This window comes from Penicillium chermesinum (assembly GCF_028974085.1).
Source record: "Penicillium chermesinum strain IBT 19713 chromosome Unknown utg000004l:1.0-3345178.0:1.0-3348027.0, whole genome shotgun sequence".
Lineage (NCBI taxonomy): Eukaryota > Fungi > Ascomycota > Eurotiomycetes > Eurotiales > Aspergillaceae > Penicillium > Penicillium chermesinum.
The window spans coordinates 2,633,789-2,655,336 of NW_026695314.1; the positions used below are offsets into that span (position 1 = coordinate 2,633,789).

Consider the following 21,548-nt stretch of genomic DNA (forward strand, 5'->3'; position numbering starts at 1 on the left):
CCTAATATGGAAACTTTCCTGAAACTTTTTTTTTTGCCTCCTTCCTTCCTCCCCTGGAACTTTTCTTTTGTTTAAGTTCTCCAGAACTCTTCCTTCTTCCCTCTCCCCCCCGTATCTTCCGCGTTCCTTCTCTCACTTGTGATTCCTATCGCAACACTCAGTTTCACTTCTTTGAACACCATGTCTTACGGCGGTGGTGGTTATTCGCGCGGCGGTGACGGTGGCTACCGGTATGTTTCTTTTTTTTTGTTTCTTTCTCCTTGGTTTCCTTCTCCTTGGATGAAATCAGGCATACGCGGATTTGAACATCGCGCAACATCGCGCATTTCTTGTCATCGTGACAGGAATTATTTTCCCCTGCATCACCCACTCGACCCTGCCACCTACGGTCGCTGGTTTAGAGTTGGGCTACTGTTGGGCGATGTCTCTCATCTCGCATGTCGGATTTCTTTCAAATCGGGCTTCAACTTGGAACGTCCCTTTCATGTCAACAATAAGACTGACTTTTTCAGATCCCGTGGCGGTTATGACAACAGCAACGGTAACAGCAACGGATATGGCGGCGGTGGTGGTTACGGCGGCGGATACGGTGGTGGCCGTGGCGGTGGTTACGGAGGTGGTGGTTATGGCGGCGGTGGCGGTGACCGCATGTCCAACCTCGGCCAAGGTCTTGAGCAGCAAGAATGGGGTAAGTTTGCATCTTTATGCGATGATATTTGTGAAATCGAAACTAATCAACCTCCAGATCTGAGCGCCCTCCCGAAGTTCGAGAAGTCTTTCTACAATGAGCACCCTGATGTTACCGCCCGCTCTGAGGCGGAGGTTGAGGCTTTCCGCAAGAAGCACCAGATGGCCGTGCAGGGCCGCAATGTTCCTCGCCCCGTTGAGACCTTCGATGAGGCTGGTTTCCCTGGATACGTTCTGTCTGAGGTGAAGTCGCAGGGCTTCGAGCGCCCCACCGCTATCCAGTCCCAGGGATGGCCCATGGCCCTTAGCGGTCGCGATGTTGTTGGTATTGCTGAGACTGGCTCCGGCAAGACCCTGACTTACTGTCTTCCCTCCATTGTCCACATCAACGCTCAGCCTCTTCTGGCCCCTGGCGATGGCCCCATCGTCCTTATCTTGGCCCCCACCCGTGAGCTTGCTGTCCAAATTCAAGCCGAAATCACCAAGTTCGGAAAGTCTTCCCGCATCCGCAACACCTGTGTGTACGGTGGTGTCCCCAAGGGTCCCCAGATCCGTGACCTGTCCCGTGGTGTCGAGGTGTGCATTGCTACCCCTGGTCGTCTCATTGATATGCTCGAGGCCAAGCGCACCAACCTTCGTCGTGTCACCTACCTTGTTCTTGACGAGGCTGATCGCATGCTGGACATGGGTTTCGAGCCCCAAATTCGCAAGATCATTGGCCAGATTCGCCCTGACCGTCAGACTTGCATGTGGTCTGCTACTTGGCCCAAAGAAGTCCGTCAGCTTGCGTCCGACTTTTTGAACGACTACATCCAGGTGAACATCGGTTCCATGGATCTGTCTGCTAACCACCGCATTACCCAAATTGTCGAGGTCATGAGCGACTTCGAAAAGCGTGACCGAATGATCAAGCACATGGAGAAGATCATGGAGGACCGTGCCAACAAGATCCTCATTTTCACTGGTACTAAGCGTATTGCCGATGAGATCACTCGTTTCCTGCGCCAGGACGGCTGGCCTGCACTTTGTATGACTCCCCCCCCCCCCAACGTCCCCCACACAAGACCTTGTTTTACGAGGCTAACAATTTTCTCTCCAGCCATCCACGGTGACAAGCAGCAGAACGAGCGTGACTGGGTTCTGAACGAATTCAAGCAGGGCAAGAGCCCCATCATGGTGGCCACCGATGTGGCCTCCCGTGGTATTGGTATGAACAAATTAAACCCCCCTTCCTCACTTCCCCCCCCATTCCTATTCCCTCCTTGATGAGGCCCTTGAGAACACTCACCCGTGTTGTTTATTGTAAAGCGCAATGACACGGTGCTCAACTCTCTGGAAGCGTGTTGTTACACGGACTTGTCCAGGCGGAAAAATCAGGTCATGTCAAATGGCTCTCATGCCAGAGGGAGCCTTGGACTCACAGTGCAGCAAACAGACAAGCAATCCTGATAGGATTCTCTAACTCTCCTGTTACTGGGATACTCTTTTAACGAGTTGGAGACTTCACATCTTTTTGGAACTGTTGTTGGAAGCTGCATTTCCAAGGTTACTACTCCAGGACCACGATCAACCCGCCGCCACCCCATATGGACCTGCTTCCCCTGTCGGGATTTTCTTAACAGAAGTTCCACGTAGAGAGCAATGATGCATCCAGTCCTGCACGACTGAGAAAAGGGCCCTCTGATGGCCACGCTATTATTATTCACTAATGTTCAGTTGGCTAACTCTTGTTTTTCGTAAAAAAGATGTGCGCGATATCACTCACGTGCTCAACTACGACTACCCAACAACTCGGAGGACTATGTCCACCGTATTGGTCGTACTGGCCGTGCTGGTGCCAAGGGTACCGCCATTACCTTCTTCACCACTGACAGTATGTGTCCCGTTGTCTCCTATCCTCTAGACTCTCTTGGCTCATCTGACTTCTCTCCTTTTCTACAGATGCTAAGCAAGCCCGTGACTTGGTCACTATCCTGACCGAAGCCAAGCAGCAGATTGACCCCCGTCTCGCCGAGATGGTCCGTTACGGCGGTGGCGGCGGTGGTGGTGGTCGCTGGGGTGGTGGTCGCGGCCGCGGTGGCTGGGGAGGTCGCGGACGTGGCGGCGGTGGTTACACTGGCTCCAACGCCGGTGCCCTTGGTGGAAACCGCCGTTGGTAAACGTGTTGCACCACACGTCTGATCATGATCCCCGGTAGACCTCTTTTTTCTTTTGTCCCCCTTTTATTTGCTTCCCTTCGGTTTCCACGTAATTCGGTACGGATGGCGTTACTTTCGAGGTCATAGACAGTCTCACATGATTTCCCAGCCTTACGCTGCTGAGCCGGCGAACTTATCACCGGATTTCTCTATTCATACATCTCGTTATTCGCAAAAAGTTTCAAGTTGTTCTGGAGCCTGGCTGGCCTTTGATCTTGCGGCTAGTGCAGCATGTGCATAATTTATCATGACTTTTCAGCTCTTATCATTTTTGCCCCGTAAACCCGTAGTATGTAGCCTTGTTGTTCAGAACGTTAGTAGTATCTGGTCCTGCGTCCCTTTAGACGTCCACTTGTCCACTGGCATACTAATGGGGAGGTTTTCGACCCTAAGTTCCACGGTTGAGATACTCGGATTGGACATGGTACCTATTTGCGTGTCTCTTTGTACTATTCACGCGATTGGGTTCTAGTCAACGTTGAAAATTGCCAAAGATTATCTGTGTTGCGTCTGCCAGTGCCAGTCTGGTGTGACGTGTTAAGATATATAATGGTGCTCGAGGCTTGGGGCTCTTGTAAGTTCGACTGGGTAGGTTAACTGACCAGCATGCTACGCTTCCTAGTACTCCCTGTTTAACCAAGCTCGGATCCGTTTGCACGACGGCCTCTAATGGTACCATCTCCCTTGTGATGCAAAGCCTGCGAGGTTCCCTGCGTCCTCCATGGTCTACAAGCGGCTCAGACGGACCAGGATGTGATAACACCCCGGTAGGTGATATCTAGAACTGGTGCCCAATGTCAAGGCAAAGTGGAGATGATGAACACCCATTTGTCTTCCAATAATCGATGTTTGATTCTGGTCCAATGTCCTGGACCCAAGTCGCAGGACACATTGACTCCTGCAGGGACCACGGGCCATGGGAGGGACCATTTCTCCGCTCCGACGCTAGAGCCATGGACCAGATGGCCTGGGCGTTCCAACATTAGTGCATCAGGAGTGCATCAGTCTGCAAAGTCTGCTAGGGACCACCATGTGGCATGCTAACCCCCCTGAGATGCTAGTCTGTAGTCTAACGGGTTGTGTTTATGCTTAAAACGGCCCACAGCGAGGCTATGCAGTTAGGGCGTTCCTTAGTCGCAGATTTATCCCATCCTATGACAGGGCTCAGTCAGCGAAGCAGACGTGTATTAAATTTAAGAATGCCACTAAAGATGCTGAGGTGGGGTTTGGCATTTCCCTGTCTTTTCCGCCAGTGGGATTCGGCGAAAGTCGTGGTCACCACCTGAGATCATTCTGCGCCAAAAAGAGCAGTTGGAATCGGAAATTCTCCATTTTGTCCTCTGTCTTATTTCCTCGGCGCATCGGCAAGAAGAACAGTGCGAACATCGGTCAAACAAAGGGAAAATTAGCTGGGCGTCAAGGTTTTACTCTCGATCCCCCCAACATGGACAAGCCGCGAGCCCAAAATTGAGACCATGACTCCATCTTTCCAGCTCCAATAACCACAAATACCTTGAAGTCCAAGCTGCACTTCTCCCTGCACGGAGCCTAAAAGCCTTCTCCCAATGCACTCTCCGCGTCCTTTGATTCCCAGAACAGCGACCCGCAGCAGCCTACGCCCCATCCCCCATCCCGTAGTCTCTGCACACGCACCGTTGACGTATAGGAGCACGCCATGCCCCCCGTTGCTTGCTGGCATATCTATCAAGTCCCGAGAGAGAGAGAGGCAAGAAGTGACAAGACCACTAGGCCCGTTTTGCCTAAAAATTACGAACCCAATCCTGCATCAGGGTGGCCTGAGCGCCGCGCCGCATTTCCGCTTCCGCCAACTATCCTTGCCAGGATGCGCTAGCTGGACCGGTCATGCAATGTCAATGCTGGCGGGCTTTTCTCCCTTTCTAGTTGGATGGATTGGACGATGTACAGAGCAGCCGAAGAATATGCATGGAAAATGTAACCTCTGCTCGGCTTATTCGGATGGGGAGCGCTTCTGGGGTAGGAAGGTCCTAGGTAAGCTCTTATCTGAGGACTTTTAGTCTTCTTCTTTGGGGGAGTGAGGGGGTGAGGGGAGGGTTGGATTGGCTTTGTTTCTTCTTTGCCTTTCAAGGCAACTTTTTTGCACGAAGATAAATCCCCACAAATTGGCAAATTGTGGGCATACGCAAAAAAAAGAAAAAAAGAGGCAGTCAAATTCAAGACTCCGCGTCAGAGTCCCTGCTATTATGTCTAGTGCATCACCGCTGATTCAAGGAGGAATTGTAGACGTTTCTCTCTACATAGTTTGGGTATATCTAGTGGACTTTAGCCGACGGGGTTAACTCCCTGTCTCGGGATCTGGATCCTTGACAAGCCAAATCCAGTTTCGATATCGTCTTCCCTCCGTATTTGGGAGGCGCGAATATCCCGTACGGCTCGACCTCGCGGGTCCGTACTCGCCGGGGGTCTTCCGATCGGTGAGCAGTCAACTCCAGCAAGATAGCAAAATGCGGCAGAGTCTACGGAGTAGCTATCTCCCAAGATCTTCGGCCGGGATTGTCGCGTTCGTGGACATGACTAAACCATTGCTAATTCGATCTCCCGGACGTACGTGCGGGTGAAACTTACCGGGTCAGGCGTAGTCCAGCCTAACGCAGAGAAGCCCTGGCCGCATTGGCCCGTACCAAGTGGAGTCGGTGGATTGTCCCCTCGTCGAGCGGGAGTATCTGCCCTGAGCACGGGGCATTTGGTCGTTGATTCTGGATTCTCTTGAAACACAAATGCTTTGCGGCCGAGACCCCCAGTTCACCGCACGGCGTGTTGCCGGGCGGGCATTCTGTAGAGGCGCTGCTTGGATCCATTATGAAGGTAAAGGGGCGGGGAGGAGAGAGCCCGGAGAAATGGGCTCCATGGTCTTTTCTCTCTTGAGCTTGTGTTTACGCCAAGCCGTTGTTTACGGGAGTATACCCATGGCGCACTCCATGCATTGCTTACACACGTGTGTCTGGGAACGAGGATCCTGGGTTACTTCCATGGGGTGCAGTAGAGGCACAGTCTACATTAAGCCACAGCCGCGCAAAGCGCCTCATAAGGACCTTCCCTATTGAACCAGGGGGGGAAAGACAGTAGAATCGTGGGGGGGGGAAGGAACGAGCATAACGTACGTTTTACGTCAATTGACAACAAAACACAGAAAGAATTGCCTCGTAGAATGCCAAGCTCGAAGCGGTGTCTCCTGTTTACCCTGGTTTAGCCCCTACGATCTCAAGCCAAGGCCAAGGACATGAAAACTGGGGACAAGAAGCCCACTTTCGGACGGATCGTCCGAGGTTACAGAGAGACATGGCCCGTATCCCGTGTACTGGAGCCCTGCGGCTGCGGCGTCCAATGACTGGAGCGCTGGACGTGAGTATCAATCCCCGGCTTGATGTCCGGATTTCTCGCCTTTTTTTGAAAACCCCCCCCCCTCCTCTCTCTCGCTTGTACGCAGCGTATCCCCGCGGGAGTTGAGAGTGCTGACTCCGCTGTTAGCCGGTATTTTCGCGGTAACCAGTCTCCGAGCCCTGAGCGAGATTCTCGGTTATCTTATCAGACGCATATGCAGGTTTAAGGGGTTGCTGTTGCACTATGCAAAAAAAAAAACAGAAAAGAAAAGAAAAAGAAAAGAAATCGAAAAATAGGCTTCAAAAGGACCATCAAGGTGTGGAGAGGGTGCAGGCGCCTGGAGGAAGGATACGATGACAATTACGGGCGCATTTGCTTTTTCTTCACCGGGAAATCAGAACTTAACCGGTTTTTTTTTCTTTTTTCTTTTTTAATCCCTCTTTGATTTTTGTTTTATTTTCCCGCGCGGGGAGGGGGGAGAAGAAGAATCCAGACTCTCGAATGGACGCCAGGAAAGCAACATCCGCTTTCCGAGGCGGGGGAATTGAAGGGAAATTGGGCGTTGCAAGCTCAGAGGTCACCGTGATGAACGAGGACGAGATTATGCCGTAAATTATGCATGGGCTTAGAATAGCGTTGGTTTCTGCCCTCTTCTGACGTTCCAGGTCCGTACTGATAGTCTCTCGGTTGCTAATAAATAGATTCCCAGAATGGAGGGTGCGGGTTCTTACGCGGTTCCACTGGCGACCCACGAGGCTCTCCGATTTGTGTACAGCACCGGAGAGCCGCCGATACTCCGCTTCGACAAAAGGCGAACTCAATGGCTATCTGGAGAAGCAGCCAATGGACCCGAGCCATCGAGGGGCTGTTCCATGGACCAGCAGAGGGCCGACAAGGTCCCTTTTAACCCATTTGGGATTTTGGGTTTGGAGACGGCGCTGGGGCCGGCTCGCGCTACATGATTCAGGGGAGAAACATGGGTAAAGATGGGTTTCCCAACCAGCCCTTCGATCATTGCATGTTCCAAAACTTCGGGGAAAACCAGAGAACAGCAGTGGGGATGGGGGGGGGGGTGCACACCCATGCACGAAAAAGGGGGCTTTGACTGGGTCTTGAGATTCCCCCGTCTGTTTTGGCGCGGGCGTCTCCGCCGGAAAGTTACCAAGTTACCTGAGTCGGTATCTGCAATGGGCGGGCTCAAGGCAGGAGAATCGAGGATATCAAGTAATAAATTAATAAATTGAATCCTTGAGGTATCAAGAAGGTTTACCTCCGATCACGGACGGTGGGGATTCGGTGTGCTCCTCCAACCGACGCGTTCATGTAAGATTGGCCGTACAGAGTCCTTCTTTTACGCGAGAGCCGGAGGGGAGAGGACATGTCTCCTGGAGATCGTGGTTGCGGGCGGTTATTAGTATACGAGGGCTTTCCAAAGGTAGCCCGCTGGAGATAATAATAGCTCCCACAGCGACTACGGAGTAAGGATAAGCACCGGTAGTCTCGGGAACCCCCTTCCCGCTAGGACTAGCTAGGGCAACTCCAGAGCTACAAGAGCCAGACCCTATTGTCTCTTCTTCTGGGGTCCTCAAAGATGAGCTCAAAGATGAGCTCAAGGGTGAGCTCAAGTATGAGGTACAATCGGGCCACCGCAGTCCAGACAGCCCGCAGCCAACACAGGGAGGTACCGGCGACATACCGAGCCAGTACGAAGTAACAAAGTAACCAAACCCGCCAGCAACGAACAAAACAGACTTTGCAGCTCAAGCCGGAAGTAGCAAGCCGCCCCACCGCATTGCACACGTCCACGCTAAACGTAGTGGCCGTCCTTCCTTGTCTTCCCGAGGACTGGTTTTCCCCCGACTTACGCTACGCCCTCGTCGGGCTTAGTCCGTGCTGCCTGCGGCCCCCTATTCCCCTTTGGGGTTCGTTTCCACTGCGCGCCCTGTTGAACCGTGGGAAGTTTGGGCACGCCATTCCTACTTGCGCTTGGCCGCTTTCCCCTCATGTAATCCCCCCTGTGATTCTGACAGCGCGATCTGGGTCCCCACTAGATTTACGGGTTTAGTTTGGAGCTCTAACAGCTATAGCTATCTCCTGGTCAAATCATTCTGAGGTCTTCTTCTCTCTGGAACGGGTCGTATGATCGGGGAAATCCTCGGGGTTTGTAGCTGCCCCGGGGTGTAATCTGGGCTGTCCCGATTTCGCCACCAGGGGAGAGAGATGGAGGAGGGCAACGGAAGTGCTATCGCTAAAATACTTGAAAATTGCCGTGTTGCAAAGAGATGGTTCCCAGATAATAAGAGAAAAACAATACAACAAATAAAAATGATAATAATAATAAAAAAAATAGAAAAATAAAAATAAAAAGAAAGAGAATGAGAAAAAGAGAAAAAGAGAAAAAGATAAAAAGATAAAAAGATAAAAGACAAATCCATAAAAAATTTCCTATCACACGGACAGAGGAATACTTAGCCGGGTGAGGGGAAAGGGGGCCAACCCAGTCTCTGCTCGGAGTATTGGGTGGGAAAAGGGTCAATGGCCCGATGCAAAAATCCTAGAATATTAGGATTTAGGATTTATTGTGCTTTGCTATCGATGGGGAACTCCTGTCCTGCCTGTCATCCCCAATGTCATTGTCCGTCCCTGAAGACTACGGGTTCACTAGGAGGCAAGAACAGGAACAGGCGCAACTACAGACCGTGGAACTGGACTTAGACTGTATATCAAGCCAAGCATCAGGGGAGGGAGAGTAGGCGACGGGGGCTTCCTTTCGCCTTGTGCTCTTCTTGTCCTCTTTTTTTTCTTCCCTGGCTCCCAAAATTACGCTCCACCCGGATCCACTGCATCCTCGGATCCCACGAGGGCTGCCGAATCGTCCTTTTAGTGGCGGCGGTTGCTCCAGAAGGACTGTTTCTTTTCTTTTCTCAAGAGGCATATGTGTACTGCTTACCGCCACCCTGCAAGGCATTCTGAAAAGCGAACTAAGATTTAAGCATCAGGGTCTCGCTAGAACGCGCTTTGACAAGAACGCGTCGATCTCGGTTTTTTTGGGATCCTATTTCATTATCCTGAACATCTCCACCTTTTCGATCTGCAATCCTCGCCAAAACCCCCGGACTTGTAAGTACGTCCAAAGGTTCTTCTACCTCTCCCTTGCATGTGTCCAATTGCCTTGACCTAATTCCCCCGATCTTCATTCGTCTTCTCCCCTCAAACCCCTCTTTTCTTTTTTTTTTTTGGATGCCTTTGACCCTCGACGGTCGCCACCCCTGATATCATTTACTGACCGGAATCTTCCACCGCGTGCAGTCGTACCGCTTTTCCCGTCAGGAACTTCGCAGAGACCCCCTCCTCTTTTCCCTGAAGTCTCTTCTAGAGGATCCCATTTTTATGGACACACGGCCTGCCTCCGAGTACGCACAGTCAGGTTCGCACTTTCCAGCACTCCAGCAGCACCGGTGGTAAACCCCGCGCGCGTCACCATTTGTGTAAAAAGAGCTTGAAGACCTGAACATTTTCCCTTCCTCGTTCGCCGCAGACCCCAGTTCTGCTGCTGCCAGTACTCCATACCACCCCCTCACTCCGAGGCGCGTCCACAGCCTCACTATCCTCAGTCCGAGGTGCGACCCGCCAATATTTCGTCCTCCAACACCCCCCAGTCCGAGTACGGGCTGAACCCACCGCCCACGCGCTCGCCCGCCTTCCCGGAATATCTCCCGCGCCCGCAGTCCTACGTTCCGAACTCCCAACCCGCGGGCCCCCCCGGTATGGCGCAAGCAACAAGTCCGTACTCCTCCATACCGCTTGAGCCTTCTCCTTCTGACGCGGTCGCTCCTATAGATCCCTCCCTTCCGGCCAACAGCCCGACCTATCCCCCCCCCTACTCCCCCTTACCAGCCAGGCCCGGGCCACGAGATGCAGTACCAGGGCCACCCCCCGCCTCCTCACCAGATGTACGCTCGTCCCGAATGGCCTCACAGCTACGGCCAGCATCAGCCGGGCATGCCTCACTACCCCTCTCCCGCTACAACGGTTGGTTCTCCCTCCCCTGCCTCTCCCGCAGGCTCGCGTCCCGGTCAGGTATGTCTTGGGCGATTCTCACGGAATCTTCCGAAGGCTTCTTTCCTTGTCTTGGATCTCTCCGGGCATCGTTTCGGCCTGGGGATCGTCAAACACTGCGACTCTTGTCCCTTTCCCTCTTTGCCGTTTCCTTTTCTTCCTCTAGAGACACTTTCACGTTCTTTTTCTCTGGAATCATATCAGACAAGCTGACATGGATAATTTCATCAAGGTATACTCCTTCGTCCCCATCCCTGGTGCACAACAGCACAAGCGCCCCCGTCGTCGATACGAGGAGATTGAGCGCATGTACAAGTGTGGATGGAATGGATGCGAAAAAGCCTACGGTACCTTGAACCACTTGAACGCACATGTGACGATGCAGTCGCACGGTCAGAAACGAACTCCCGAAGGTGAGTTGCCATTGAACCTCCTACCCATCTCCAATCGAGCCTGGGCGCGGAAGGTGTGCATTCCCAAGCGGTTTGTCGCAAATCGCTTGATTGGGTTAGCGCCGGCTGTTCCGCGCTAGTGAGTTACACTAGATTTCGCGGGGCCGCAGTAGCGTGGCCGACGGCGTGGAGGTTAAAGCTGGCGCTTGATCCCTTCCCCGCCCCGCTAGACTTGGAGCCCTTTACCTGACCTCGTCGGCGCTTCCTGGATACTGGATATACTGACCTATTTTCGCTCTAGAATTCAAGGAGATTCGCAAGGAATGGAAGGCCCGTAAGAAGGAGGAGGAGACCCAGCGCAAGGCCATCGAGGAGCGTGAGCGTGCTGCTGCCCAGGCCGCTCAAGCCAACCAAGTTGAACCCCCTCCTGGACCCTCCGACCCTCAAGCCGGTCAACCCTCGGCGTACGGCGCAAGTCGCCCTCAGCTGCCTCCCATCGGCTACCAGCCCGCAGACAGCCAGGTCTCAAGCCAGTACCCTCCCGGCGGTATGGTCTACCAGAGCAACGGACAGATGGGCTACCCTCCCAACTACCCCCACTCTCCATACCAGAGCGGTCCCGTTTACCAGCAACGTGAGTAACCAATCAAACCAGTAAGAGCGGTCGCCATTTTCCGCTAGGATCGACCTTCCATGGACATCTTCGGTTCTTCGACATCCCCAGGACCAGCCAGCTGATCATCTCGCTACGGCATCTCCAGAGACTACTCCCAGCTACCCGCAATAATTTCCTCTAGTAATTGACTCGACCCACGCTGTGGAACGGACTTATTTCTTATTATATTTTGGTCCTCTTTTTTTTGCATGTCTGTTATCCTTGTTTTCCTAATCACGATATCCCTTTGTCTGGCGACTCATGTCATCTCGGATCCAGTGCCCCATTCCCTCTTCCACGTCTTCCCCCCCCTTGATGATACCATTGACTGCGGCTTCAACCAAAGAGTGGCTTCCCCCAACTTTGTTCTTGCGATTGTTCTTCCTTGTACTAGAGCGCACCCAGTTTTCCCAGAAGAAAAGACTTGACCGAATACCTCGTACCGGCTGGACTCTCGGAAATGAGACCCGCATACGGGGGTGTTTTTTTGGATCCTTCTCATGCCGAGGTCACGGCCTTGATGAGTGGACCGCTGGTTTCTTCTTTCCCCTTGCATCGATATCTTTTTTCTGGCTGGGCTTGTTTCTTTGTTCGGGCAATTCACCCAAAATGGTTGTTTTCTTTTTCTTCTCTGGGGAGGGGCTGTATTCCGTTTCGTGTCTCTACGAATTTTGGCTATGTCGCAGACTTATCTCTATTTCAGAGTCGTCCTGCCCTTCTCTCCACTTGAACGTACATTTTCTGCCATTGGGCAGCTTATCTACAAATGCTACCTGTGAATTATTAATCAATATTTCGTAAATTCCGAGATCTAGCGACGTTGAAAGCCAGTCAAAGTAGGTCTCAAGGTGGACGACAGCTGCGAAGGGAATCATTAGAGCTGCAGCCAATCACAGACTAGGTCTCATTTAATCATATATGTACTAAGCTTGACAGGGATTTCAAGACCCTGCAGGTTACACGCACAAGGTCCATTCGGATGTCATATCCAGAAGAGACGGGCACTAAAACTTCAAGCTAGCCCCCACACCAGTCGACTCAGCCACCCCGGCCAGATCGTCCGTATTTTTTGATTTAAGGTTGTCATAAAGTCCTCAGCTTGCCGCCCGGTAGGCTAATCACTAAACAGTAAAAGATTTTCCTTTTTTTTTTCCCTTCGGGTAGCTTTAGCGCCGTTCTCCACTGGCTCCTTGGCTTATACTAGCGGCTTAGGCTAATCGTACAGGGCTGTGCGGATGGCTGTTACGATCTGGAACTAGCGTGTAACTTCCACTACTCATGTTCTGCATATGCACTTGCAGTCATTTATTTTATCCTTTTTGTGTGACACTGGCAGATGCTGTATTCTCCATACTCTGGGTATTCTTCACCTCCATAATAAAATTAACGTCCTTCAGCGAACCTCGGCAGAACCTCAATCTGGAAACATAGACCCAACCAAAAGAACTTCTGAACCCTCGTAACAGACCAATCAGGGGAGTCCCAATCCAAGGTCTTTAAAAAGGAAATACTAGTATGATCTTGAAAATTAAAAGTCCGAAAAGAGGTAACCCCCATAATGCAGTATCTAGCAGCCAGATAGATGAACGCCATGGGAACGATTTCCCCGACCCACTGACCGACCCATCCCAAGCCACCATTTCCTGCTTATGGCAGCCGCTGTGATACATCATCATACTAGCCTCCGGATAGGGCTAGGCGCAGCGTACAAGAACCTACATACAGGCGTGGCGGAGCCCCGGATCCCTGCATGGGAGCCCGGCCTCGATTAGGGCTAGCGGGCCCGATTGGCCGGCCTTAGCCACATGCACGTTATCTCTGCTGGAGGGTCCGGGGAGCGTCTGCAGGGAGCCTGCGAGGGTTATGCAAGAAGAAGCGGGCTGTGGGTGGTATGGAAGGAATTGTGCTTCAAGTTTTGTTGTTCTATTGTTGGGTATTGGTTGATGGTGTCTGATGTACTTACTAGTACAAAGATAGTAGCTTGGGCTCAAGGTTTTGATGCTGGATACTAAGCGGAGCATTTCCTATAGGGTAAATGAGTACCTTCCTGCGACTATACCTGAGCCGCTCTGCTCTCATCCAGTAGCAAAAGGTACTAGGAGCTAGAAAGCTTGTCGCGGGGTATGCCACTTGACATTCGTCGGCCAATTGCTTCGTAAAGCCTGACCGCTAAGCTATATTTGTCGAAATCTGCCCTCTGTCGACATTAGTGATTTTCATTTTTTATAGGCGCGTTATAAAGGCCTTTCGTGGTCGTGTAATCGAGCCTTGACTTGGATTTTTGGCCCGTGCTCTTGCACCAGGTAGGATCTGATCTTTCCACCGTCTCTTATGGGGGATTGCTCTGCGTTGCATGCATTTCACTTTCCCCAGCCCGAGTGACTTCATTTCTAGGTTCGCACCTGTTCGTCGCATGATCCGTGTCCAGACTGAATAGTCTGACGAGGGTCATCTATGATTAAAGTACAGTCTTTAGTGACTCTAAGACGATACAATCCCAAGGCATGGTTTGTAATAGAGCCCTTGGTATGTACGGAGCAGATAATACTAGCGTTGGTATTATCTAGGGAAGAGCAAAACTCGATACAGCAGAGCGCCTAGGGCTGGGCAGAGATTCGTAATTGTATACTTCCTGTCGACCTACCATGTACAAATAAAAAATGCAGGAGCAGACCTGAGAACCGAGAGAATGAAGAGTGAAGGAAGCGCTGTAATTTGCTAGAGGTCAATCCTAATGAAAGGTCACTCCTGACGGCGCCCAAAGATCCTCGCCTTAATCCTCAGGTAAAAATATTTAACCTAATCGGGACTAGTCCGAATCGCCTCCGAGAAATTGTTGCCAGCTCCGCAGTGATCGAGAAAAAAGACCAATCAGTCATTTCGACTCCATATCCCATTTTTCATTCCGGGACACGAGGTGCCTCGAAACCGAGACAAGCAAACCTCGTACAACTAGGGGATTATCTCGGTCGCATAGACCGGTGATGGCGCCCACGGGGCTAGCATGGAGCAGAGCTGTCCGCAGCAGACTCGCTCGCCACCAAATCACGCGCGGAAGCACGCCATGGTCTCAATCACACTTCCTGGCAGGCCGGCGCTCCTTCATGTCGCAGAACAGCGAGGATTACGAAGTCCCCGAGGAGGGAGAAAGAATTAACCAGAAGACCGGACACAACGACACCAAGGTCGGACGGCACGAATATCGCGCTTCCATGAAGAGCTTGCACCATGCGAACGTGAAAGATGGTCGCGGTGAACTGGGCCGGGTCCGGGTCTTTGGTGATAAGACAGAGAGGGAGCTGTTGATGCGGGTTGCGTCGCGGACGGTTCGTGAAGGAGACTACCCCGATCGCAAGATCATCCTCCGCGACCTGGAGTGGTTGGAGGATCCCGCTTCTTTGGAGCGCCATACGGGACGGTTGCTGGAGAACGGAAAAGTTGAAAGGGCGGCGGAGATGGTGCGTGAGGCGCAGAGGAGGCAGATGCGGTGTGTTGTTTCGTGGAATCGGATCATTGAGTTCTGCGCCAAGCTGGGGCATATGAAGCCTGCTTTGCGGTTTTTTAATGACGTGCGTACACTTCCATGCCTTGACGTTGGTCTGATTGAGAGTTGCTAATGGGTTATCCGGGTTGATAGATGAAGAAACGCGGCGGAAAACCGAATGCCCAGACCATCACGATCATCCTCTCCGGAATGAAGATTTCGCCTCCAGTTCAGGGCATAAATTTGATGCAGATCGCGGAGGGGTTGGTCAAGTCGCTCTCTGCACCGAACTCGGAGGTTGCGCCGAATCTTTACCATATGAATGCTTTGCTGTCCGTTTGCCAATCCCATGGTACGCTGGAGGATTTGTGGCGGATTGCTGGTGACCTTCCTGAGGAGGGACCGCTCTCACCTGATGCTTCTACTTACTCGACTATTGTTCTCGCGCTCCGTGAATTTGCTCAACGTGATATTCAGACCATGACAAACATCGAGGAAATTACCGCTCGGAAGAATCAAATGGTCAAGGAAGCCAAACGTATCTGGTCGGATGTGCTCCATCGGTGGACCCATGATGAGCTGAAAGTCGACAACAGACTTGTGCAAGCCTTTGCCTCGGTGTTTTTGGAGGGTGCTGCGGATCATGACTACTATGATGTGCTTGCTCTTTACAACCAGACCATGGGGCTCCCCATAAAAGCCCCTCAGCCTGCAGAGCGTACCAAGGTCTCGCCTTGGATGAAGGGTCAAATGAAGCGAGCCATTGACGCGCAAAAGGCGGCCGGAGCGGCCAACGAAGAGGACGTCCCTTTTGTTGATGAGCAAAACCAGGCTCTACAACTGGGCAGAGATGGACACCCTCGACAGGAAACCCACTACACAGAGAAAGTGGCGGAGGAAGGGGAAGAGGGAGAAGAAGAAGAAGAAGAGGAGAATTTCGACTCTTTATTCGACCCCATCACCAAGTACGAGGGCCTGGAGCTTCTTCGCCCTGACAGCAAAGATCTCTCTATGATACTGCATGCATGTCATTCACTTACCCAAGGAATGGGAGCCGGAGTTGGCTATTGGGAAACATTGACGTCGGGCCCAGAGCCCCTTGTGACTCCAAACAAGTTTGCTATCATCCAATACCTGCGTCTCCTTCGACTTTCTCGATCGAGCAAGAAGTCTGTCCAGGTCCTCAAGGATCACAGGGAAATTCTCAAGGACGAGAGTGGGTCTGCATTCCGCATTGCATTGTCCTGTTGCGTCCGTGACAAGAAGAATTGGTCGGCATTCATGCATGCCAACGAGATAATGCAGTTGTTGGGAGACACCATGGTGCTTCCAGACCAGCGGGCCATTGAGGCTTATATTGGCTTTATTAACGATCTTTCCCAGCAGCCAGGTCTCCTTATCCACACCAAGGGTCTAGGCGTTACTTTCAATAAGGATAAATTGCATTCAAACATGCAGACACTTGGCAAAAAGCTAGTTACTCATTTACAACTTCGCGCCCTCGACACTCTGCGTCCTCACGTCCGACGTCTTGACGATGCTTTCACCAACGGAAAGCCCAAGCCTATAAGTCGTTGGTCTGACCGAGAGGCACCTGAATGGGTTGCCGGTGACAAGGTTGTGAAGAATATGGCCCGTGTTCGCCTTCTGGTTGGCGATGTTCTAAAGGTCGAAAATGCGATCTTTGTTTCCAAGAAGGAGCGTGAGATGCTTGAGTCAGACTCCGCCCTGCTAGGCCGCTATTCTGATAAGGAACTCCGCCATACTTCGAGACGGAAGATTTATCCTACCAAGGAGCAACGAGAGCGGTTCGAGAACAAAGCAAGCACCGTGACGAGTGAGGATACTCGCGACGTGAAAAAGACCGAGACACAGGAGAAGCTAGAGGAGAGGCCCAAGGAGAGCAAGCAGGCTGAAATTTCTGACGAGAGCCAGCCAGCCAAACCAGAAGAACCAAACGCCTCGGAGGCAACCTCAAAGTCTGCGGCCAAGTCTGAGGCGTAAGGCTCGACCGACGAAACTTGGCGATGCCAAGGTTGATGATCTCTTTGTATAATATCTGTATATTACCCATCTGGCCCGGCGTTTCGATTTCTATATGTACAAAAAAGAGCATAGCACATTCTCTACTTCGATAGAAGAGTACATAGAGCATTCTATTGGAGTTCTTGTTTGCGCATCTTTTTCTTCTCCCGTCTTGCGAATAGGGGCTGACCTTAAGCCAGCACGTCTTCGCTCCACTTTTTGACATTTGTCTTGCTCAGCATCCGCTCAGCCTCTGACAGCGAGGGAATGGAATTCAATAAAGTCAGTGCAGGCTTGCGGCTTACCCTTTGGCGTTCTTTCACTCCGACCGGCCAAATCTGCACGATGCCGGTCACGCAATTGCAGCGTGCGATAGCATCTTGCGATAGCATCTTGCGCGATGTTAGCCGTCCCCATCAAAATCTAGACGGACTGTTTCAAATAATGGCCGAGAAGACTCATAAGTCCGTTTAAGTTATGTCGCCCTGCTTGAGGTGATTCTTGTTTCTTCCTAGGTTGCTAGTAGCCCGGACCAACAACCATGGGTATCCAGCAGCGACGGAAATGGTACTATCTGCAATGGTTCTCCGACGAAGATACCAAGGAAGAGCGACGCCTTCTTCTCAAGCTGGACTCGTTGATTGTTCCGTATGCGTTTATCTCTTACTGGACGAAGTACCTCGACCAAGCGAATCTCAGTCAGTATTCTGCGCTGCCCAATGATGACTGGCAGCTATTCTGACCTCCGCCCAGATAGTGCACATGTCTCGGGTCTTGAAGCAGACTTGAACCTCAAGGGAAATGACCTCGTTCATCTGCAGACGCTATACACTGTTGGCGCAGTGGTCGGCCAAATACCCTTCATATACCTCTTCAGCAAGTTCCGCATCAACTGGATTATCCCCTTCTTGGATCTTGCATGGGGAATATTTACCCTTCTGCAATACCGAGCAACCTCCTATGCTGAGATAGCTGCCTATCGATTCTTAGTGGGTTGGTTTGAGGTAGGTCCTTCTGTTGATGGATGCAAGCCAGATAACTGACTCGACCAGGCTGCTTATTTTCCGGGGATGCATCACATATTCGGTAGGTGCCTTATACGTGTCTCACCCCCCCCCCCCCGGCCAGAAAAAGTGATGCTTACAGATATTAGGCGCTTGGTATAGGGGCGATGAGATAGGCCGGCGAGGCGGCATCTTCTACGTCGGACTCACCTTGGGTACGATGACTGCCAGTCTCATTCAAGCCGGAACAACCGACCGACTCGACGGTGTCAATGGCCTGGCCGGGTGGCGATGGATGTACATTGTCTGTGCCATCATCACGCTCCCGGTCGCTATTGCTGGGTTCTTCATCCTCCCTGGAACCCCAGATAAGCCGAACAAGCTCATTATAAAAGCCAAGGACATTGCCCTCGCGAAAGAGAGACTACGACGCTCCAATCACGCGTTCAAAGAAGAGGCTTTAAGCTGGCGTGTTGTGCTCAACGTCGGCCGCAAGTGGAAGTTCTGGGCCCTACTGTGGTTGGACATCTTCTTCTGGAACGCCTCTATCAACACTACAGCCGGAGGCTACCAGTTATGGCTGAAGAGCTTGGATAGGTTCTCGACGGGCCGACTGAATGAACTCGCCGCCCTCTCCCCGGGCCTCGGGATATTCTATGTTCTCCTCATTTGTTTCGCATCGGACCTCTTCCTGGGACCTGCATGGGCAATCACGGCTTCTCATACTTGGAACATCATTGGGTGCATTATCCTGGTAATCTGGAACGTCCCCGAGTCCGCCCTCTGGTTTGCGTTTAGCACGACTTATTCTGCTGTGGCCATGTCGAGTGTTCTGTACGGCTGGGTGAATACCCAACTCCGAGGCTCGCCTGTGGAGCGTTCTTTCACGCTTGTTGTGATTAATCTCATCTCTCAATCAACAACTGTCTGGACCCCGCTGCTTGTATTCAAGACAGTGGAGGCGCCGCGCTTTACTAAAGGGTACTCCTTCGTGATGGCGAATGCGATTTGTTTGATTGTCCTTGCGCATATTGTACAGCATTTCATTTCGAGGGAAGAGTGAGTGGTCATGCTTGAGTTCATACTGAATTGAGTCGCTGATAAGATTGCAGAAATAGCATTGCGAGAGTTGATAGCATCTCCGGATCGGACAGCTTGGAGATAGATCATCCGGATTCGGAGGCCGGACTGCAGGAGGGTGTTGTGCATACCAAAGGGCTTGACGTAGCGGAAGCTTAGTTCCCCTGGAGGATCGAGCTCGAGCTTGAAGTTATCTACTGGACAGAGTTCTTATTTGATTGAGAGACTTTCCATACATTCTATTTGAAAGACCTCATCACTATGGTTCTTCACTTGTTATCATACCATATCTCCATAAATGATTCAATACGAATAGAGTGGTCTCAAGAAGCGATTTAGATGGCGTCCTTACCTTACGAGACACCCTGCTAGTAAGAAGCCAAGTCATAAATCGGCACACAGAACATGCGCGGTCGCGTGTGCTGTGGGGATGATGGCGAAATCTCCGCTTATCGTCCGCAAAACCATCCGCGGGTCGATGGGGTTTTTGGGCAGTTGAATTCGGGAAACCTCCGAGTCTATTTTTCAAGGATGGCGTGAGAAAATACCCGAATTGCTCATATGCTTATAAGAGCTGCGGGGCCTTGGAAGCTTCACGTTCTGACTGATAGAGGCAACCGGCGGCTCCTCATACAATCCTCCTTCAAGTCAAGTTGGCAGCTGGAAAAATACACCTCTAGTTCTGTAAACTATGGGTGGTGCGACGACGTCTTCTCTCAATGTAGCCGGCAATGGCGAAGGGAAGAAGCAGATCTTAATCAATGCATTCGACATGTCAACAGTGGGGCATTTATCTCCTGGACAATGGAAGGTACGTGATGTTAGCAGCCGGAAATGAGCCTCGTACTCATGTAGATAATCGGAATTAGGATCCCAAAGACCGATCAGCCACTAAGCGTCGACTGGACTATTGGATCAACTTAGCAAAGCTCCTGGAGCGCGGCGGAATCAACGCTTTGTTCCTGGCAGACACGACTGGAGGCTATGATACCTACCAGGGCAAAGTCGACGAGTGTATCCGACGAGCTGCGCAATGGCCCGTGACGGATCCGACAATCGTGAGTCTTGTATTCTACGTCTTTCAGAACCCACCATAGCTAACCTTCGGAAGCCCATTTCCGCAATGGCTGCCGTGACCAAGAACCTGTCCTTTGCCATTACAGCGTCGACATCATTCGAGCAGCCCTTCCTGCTGGCTAAGCGGTTTTCTACCCTCGACCATCTGACCGATGGCCGGTTCGGCTGGAACATTGTCACATCTTACAAGAAGGCGGCATTCAAAGCCATTGGCCTTGAGACTCCAGTCGAGCATGACGAGCGGTACCTCCAGGCTGATGAGTACTTGCGTGTTCTGTACAAGTAGGTCGATCATGCAGAAGAGACATGACACGTCCGCATGGGGTGAGGGTTAAAACTTATCAGGCTTTGGGAAGGCTCGTGGGCATCAGACGCCGTGAACCCCAAGCCCGACGAAGACTCCTATGTCGACCCCGACAAGGTCCGCCAAATCAACCATAAAGGGAAATACTTCTCACTCAACGCACGACACATCGTTGACCCATCGCCACAACGCACCCCATTCCTTTTCCAGGCAGGGACCTCTGCGGCCGGGTCGACCTTTGCTGCGACTCATGCTGAGGCAATTTTCGTCTCGTCGCACTCCCCCGAAGTTTTGCGCCCCAAGGTCCAGGCGATTCGAAAGCAAGCCGCCGAGCTCGGTCGTGATCCACAGTCCATCAAATTCTTTGGAACATTTACACCAATTGTCGGTCGAACAGACGAGGAAGCGCAGGAAAAGTACGAGGATCTGAAGAAGAATGCATCCGTGATCGGTGGTCTGGTCCTGTTCAGTGGCTGGACAGGCATCGACATCTCCAAGATTCCCTTGGATCAAGAAATCAAGCCCGAAGACTCGCACGAGGCCGGCCGAATCACCAGTCTGCTGGACTCCTTCCTCAAAAGCAGCAAGGATGTTCCGAAGTGGACTCCCCGAATCGTTGCGCAGAAGGCAGCGATCGGTGGTCTTGGCCCCGTTGCTATTGGTAGCCCCCAGACTGTTGCTGATGAGATGGAGCGCTGGATCCGAGAGGCTGAGATTGACGGGTTCAACATTGCCTACGTTACTACGCCAGGAACGTTCGAAGATCTCATCGACTTGGTGCTTCCTGAGCTGCGCAAACGAGGCCTCTATCCCGAGCTTCCAGATCCCTCGGAGGAGCCATTGACTGCTCGTGAAAGAGTTTATGGTCGTGGCCAGAAGGAGCTCCGGGCGGACCACCCAGCCTCTAGATATAAGTATGATGTGTACCAGGAAGAGGAGCCATACATTGCCGAATAAACATCAAATTAAGACAGACCGATATGCCAAAATCTGCAAAAATGGAAGTAATTTTCTAAGAAGGTAGAACCAGTGCCAATGAGGTTGTATAGATGGACACGTAAACTGCCCGGCGGTAAGATGGGGCAGTGACCAACGCGGGTACCTGGGGACGTGATGCCACTCTAGCCCTTCCGGGACAGCTTGTCCATACCAACGTCTTTTGTGCACTTCTAGGCCATGCTCATCCGGTGAGACAGCCCTTCCTACACTTGACGACACGAACC

The 21,548-nt window shown here is 51.8% G+C and overlaps 5 protein-coding genes across 5 annotated transcripts; all 5 read left to right on the top strand.

Moving 5' to 3' along the window:
* Positions 1-180: 180 nt before the first annotated feature.
* N7468_005888 (DEAD-box ATP-dependent RNA helicase DBP2) lies at positions 181-2,846 on the top strand (the record flags this gene model as incomplete). Its single annotated transcript, XM_058475184.1, has 6 exons — positions 181-230; positions 513-688; positions 746-1,714; positions 1,787-1,875; positions 2,485-2,560; positions 2,629-2,846. The coding sequence occupies 6 exons, from the start codon at positions 181-183 to the stop codon at positions 2,844-2,846; spliced, it is 1,578 nt and encodes a 525-aa protein (XP_058330924.1).
* Positions 2,847-9,621: 6,775 nt separating this feature from the next.
* On the top strand, positions 9,622-11,338 carry N7468_005889 (putative C2H2 transcription factor (Con7); the record flags this gene model as incomplete). The annotated part of the gene is given in 5 exon segments (XM_058475185.1): positions 9,622-9,703; positions 9,751-10,072; positions 10,086-10,325; positions 10,537-10,677; positions 11,006-11,338. The coding sequence occupies 5 exon segments, from the start codon at positions 9,636-9,638 to the stop codon at positions 11,336-11,338; spliced, it is 1,104 nt and encodes a 367-aa protein (XP_058330925.1). The 5' UTR covers positions 9,622-9,635.
* Positions 11,339-14,455: 3,117 nt separating this feature from the next.
* N7468_005890 (pentatricopeptide repeat-containing protein) lies at positions 14,456-16,839 on the top strand (the record flags this gene model as incomplete). Its single annotated transcript, XM_058475186.1, has 2 exons — positions 14,456-14,920; positions 14,989-16,839. The coding sequence occupies 2 exons, from the start codon at positions 14,456-14,458 to the stop codon at positions 16,837-16,839; spliced, it is 2,316 nt and encodes a 771-aa protein (XP_058330926.1).
* A 562-nt stretch (positions 16,840-17,401) lies between these two features.
* On the top strand, positions 17,402-19,103 carry N7468_005891 (putative MFS transporter Seo1; the record flags this gene model as incomplete). The annotated part of the gene is made up of 5 exons (XM_058475187.1): positions 17,402-17,558; positions 17,614-17,864; positions 17,913-17,946; positions 18,014-18,923; positions 18,977-19,103. 5 exons carry the CDS (start codon positions 17,402-17,404, stop codon positions 19,101-19,103), a joined length of 1,479 nt encoding a protein of 492 aa, XP_058330927.1.
* A 532-nt stretch (positions 19,104-19,635) lies between these two features.
* N7468_005892 (xenobiotic compound monooxygenase, DszA family) lies at positions 19,636-21,282 on the top strand (the record flags this gene model as incomplete). The annotated part of the gene is made up of 4 exons (XM_058475188.1): positions 19,636-19,755; positions 19,814-20,002; positions 20,056-20,303; positions 20,367-21,282. The coding sequence occupies 4 exons, from the start codon at positions 19,636-19,638 to the stop codon at positions 21,280-21,282; spliced, it is 1,473 nt and encodes a 490-aa protein (XP_058330928.1).
* Between the last annotated feature and the right edge of the window lie 266 nt (positions 21,283-21,548).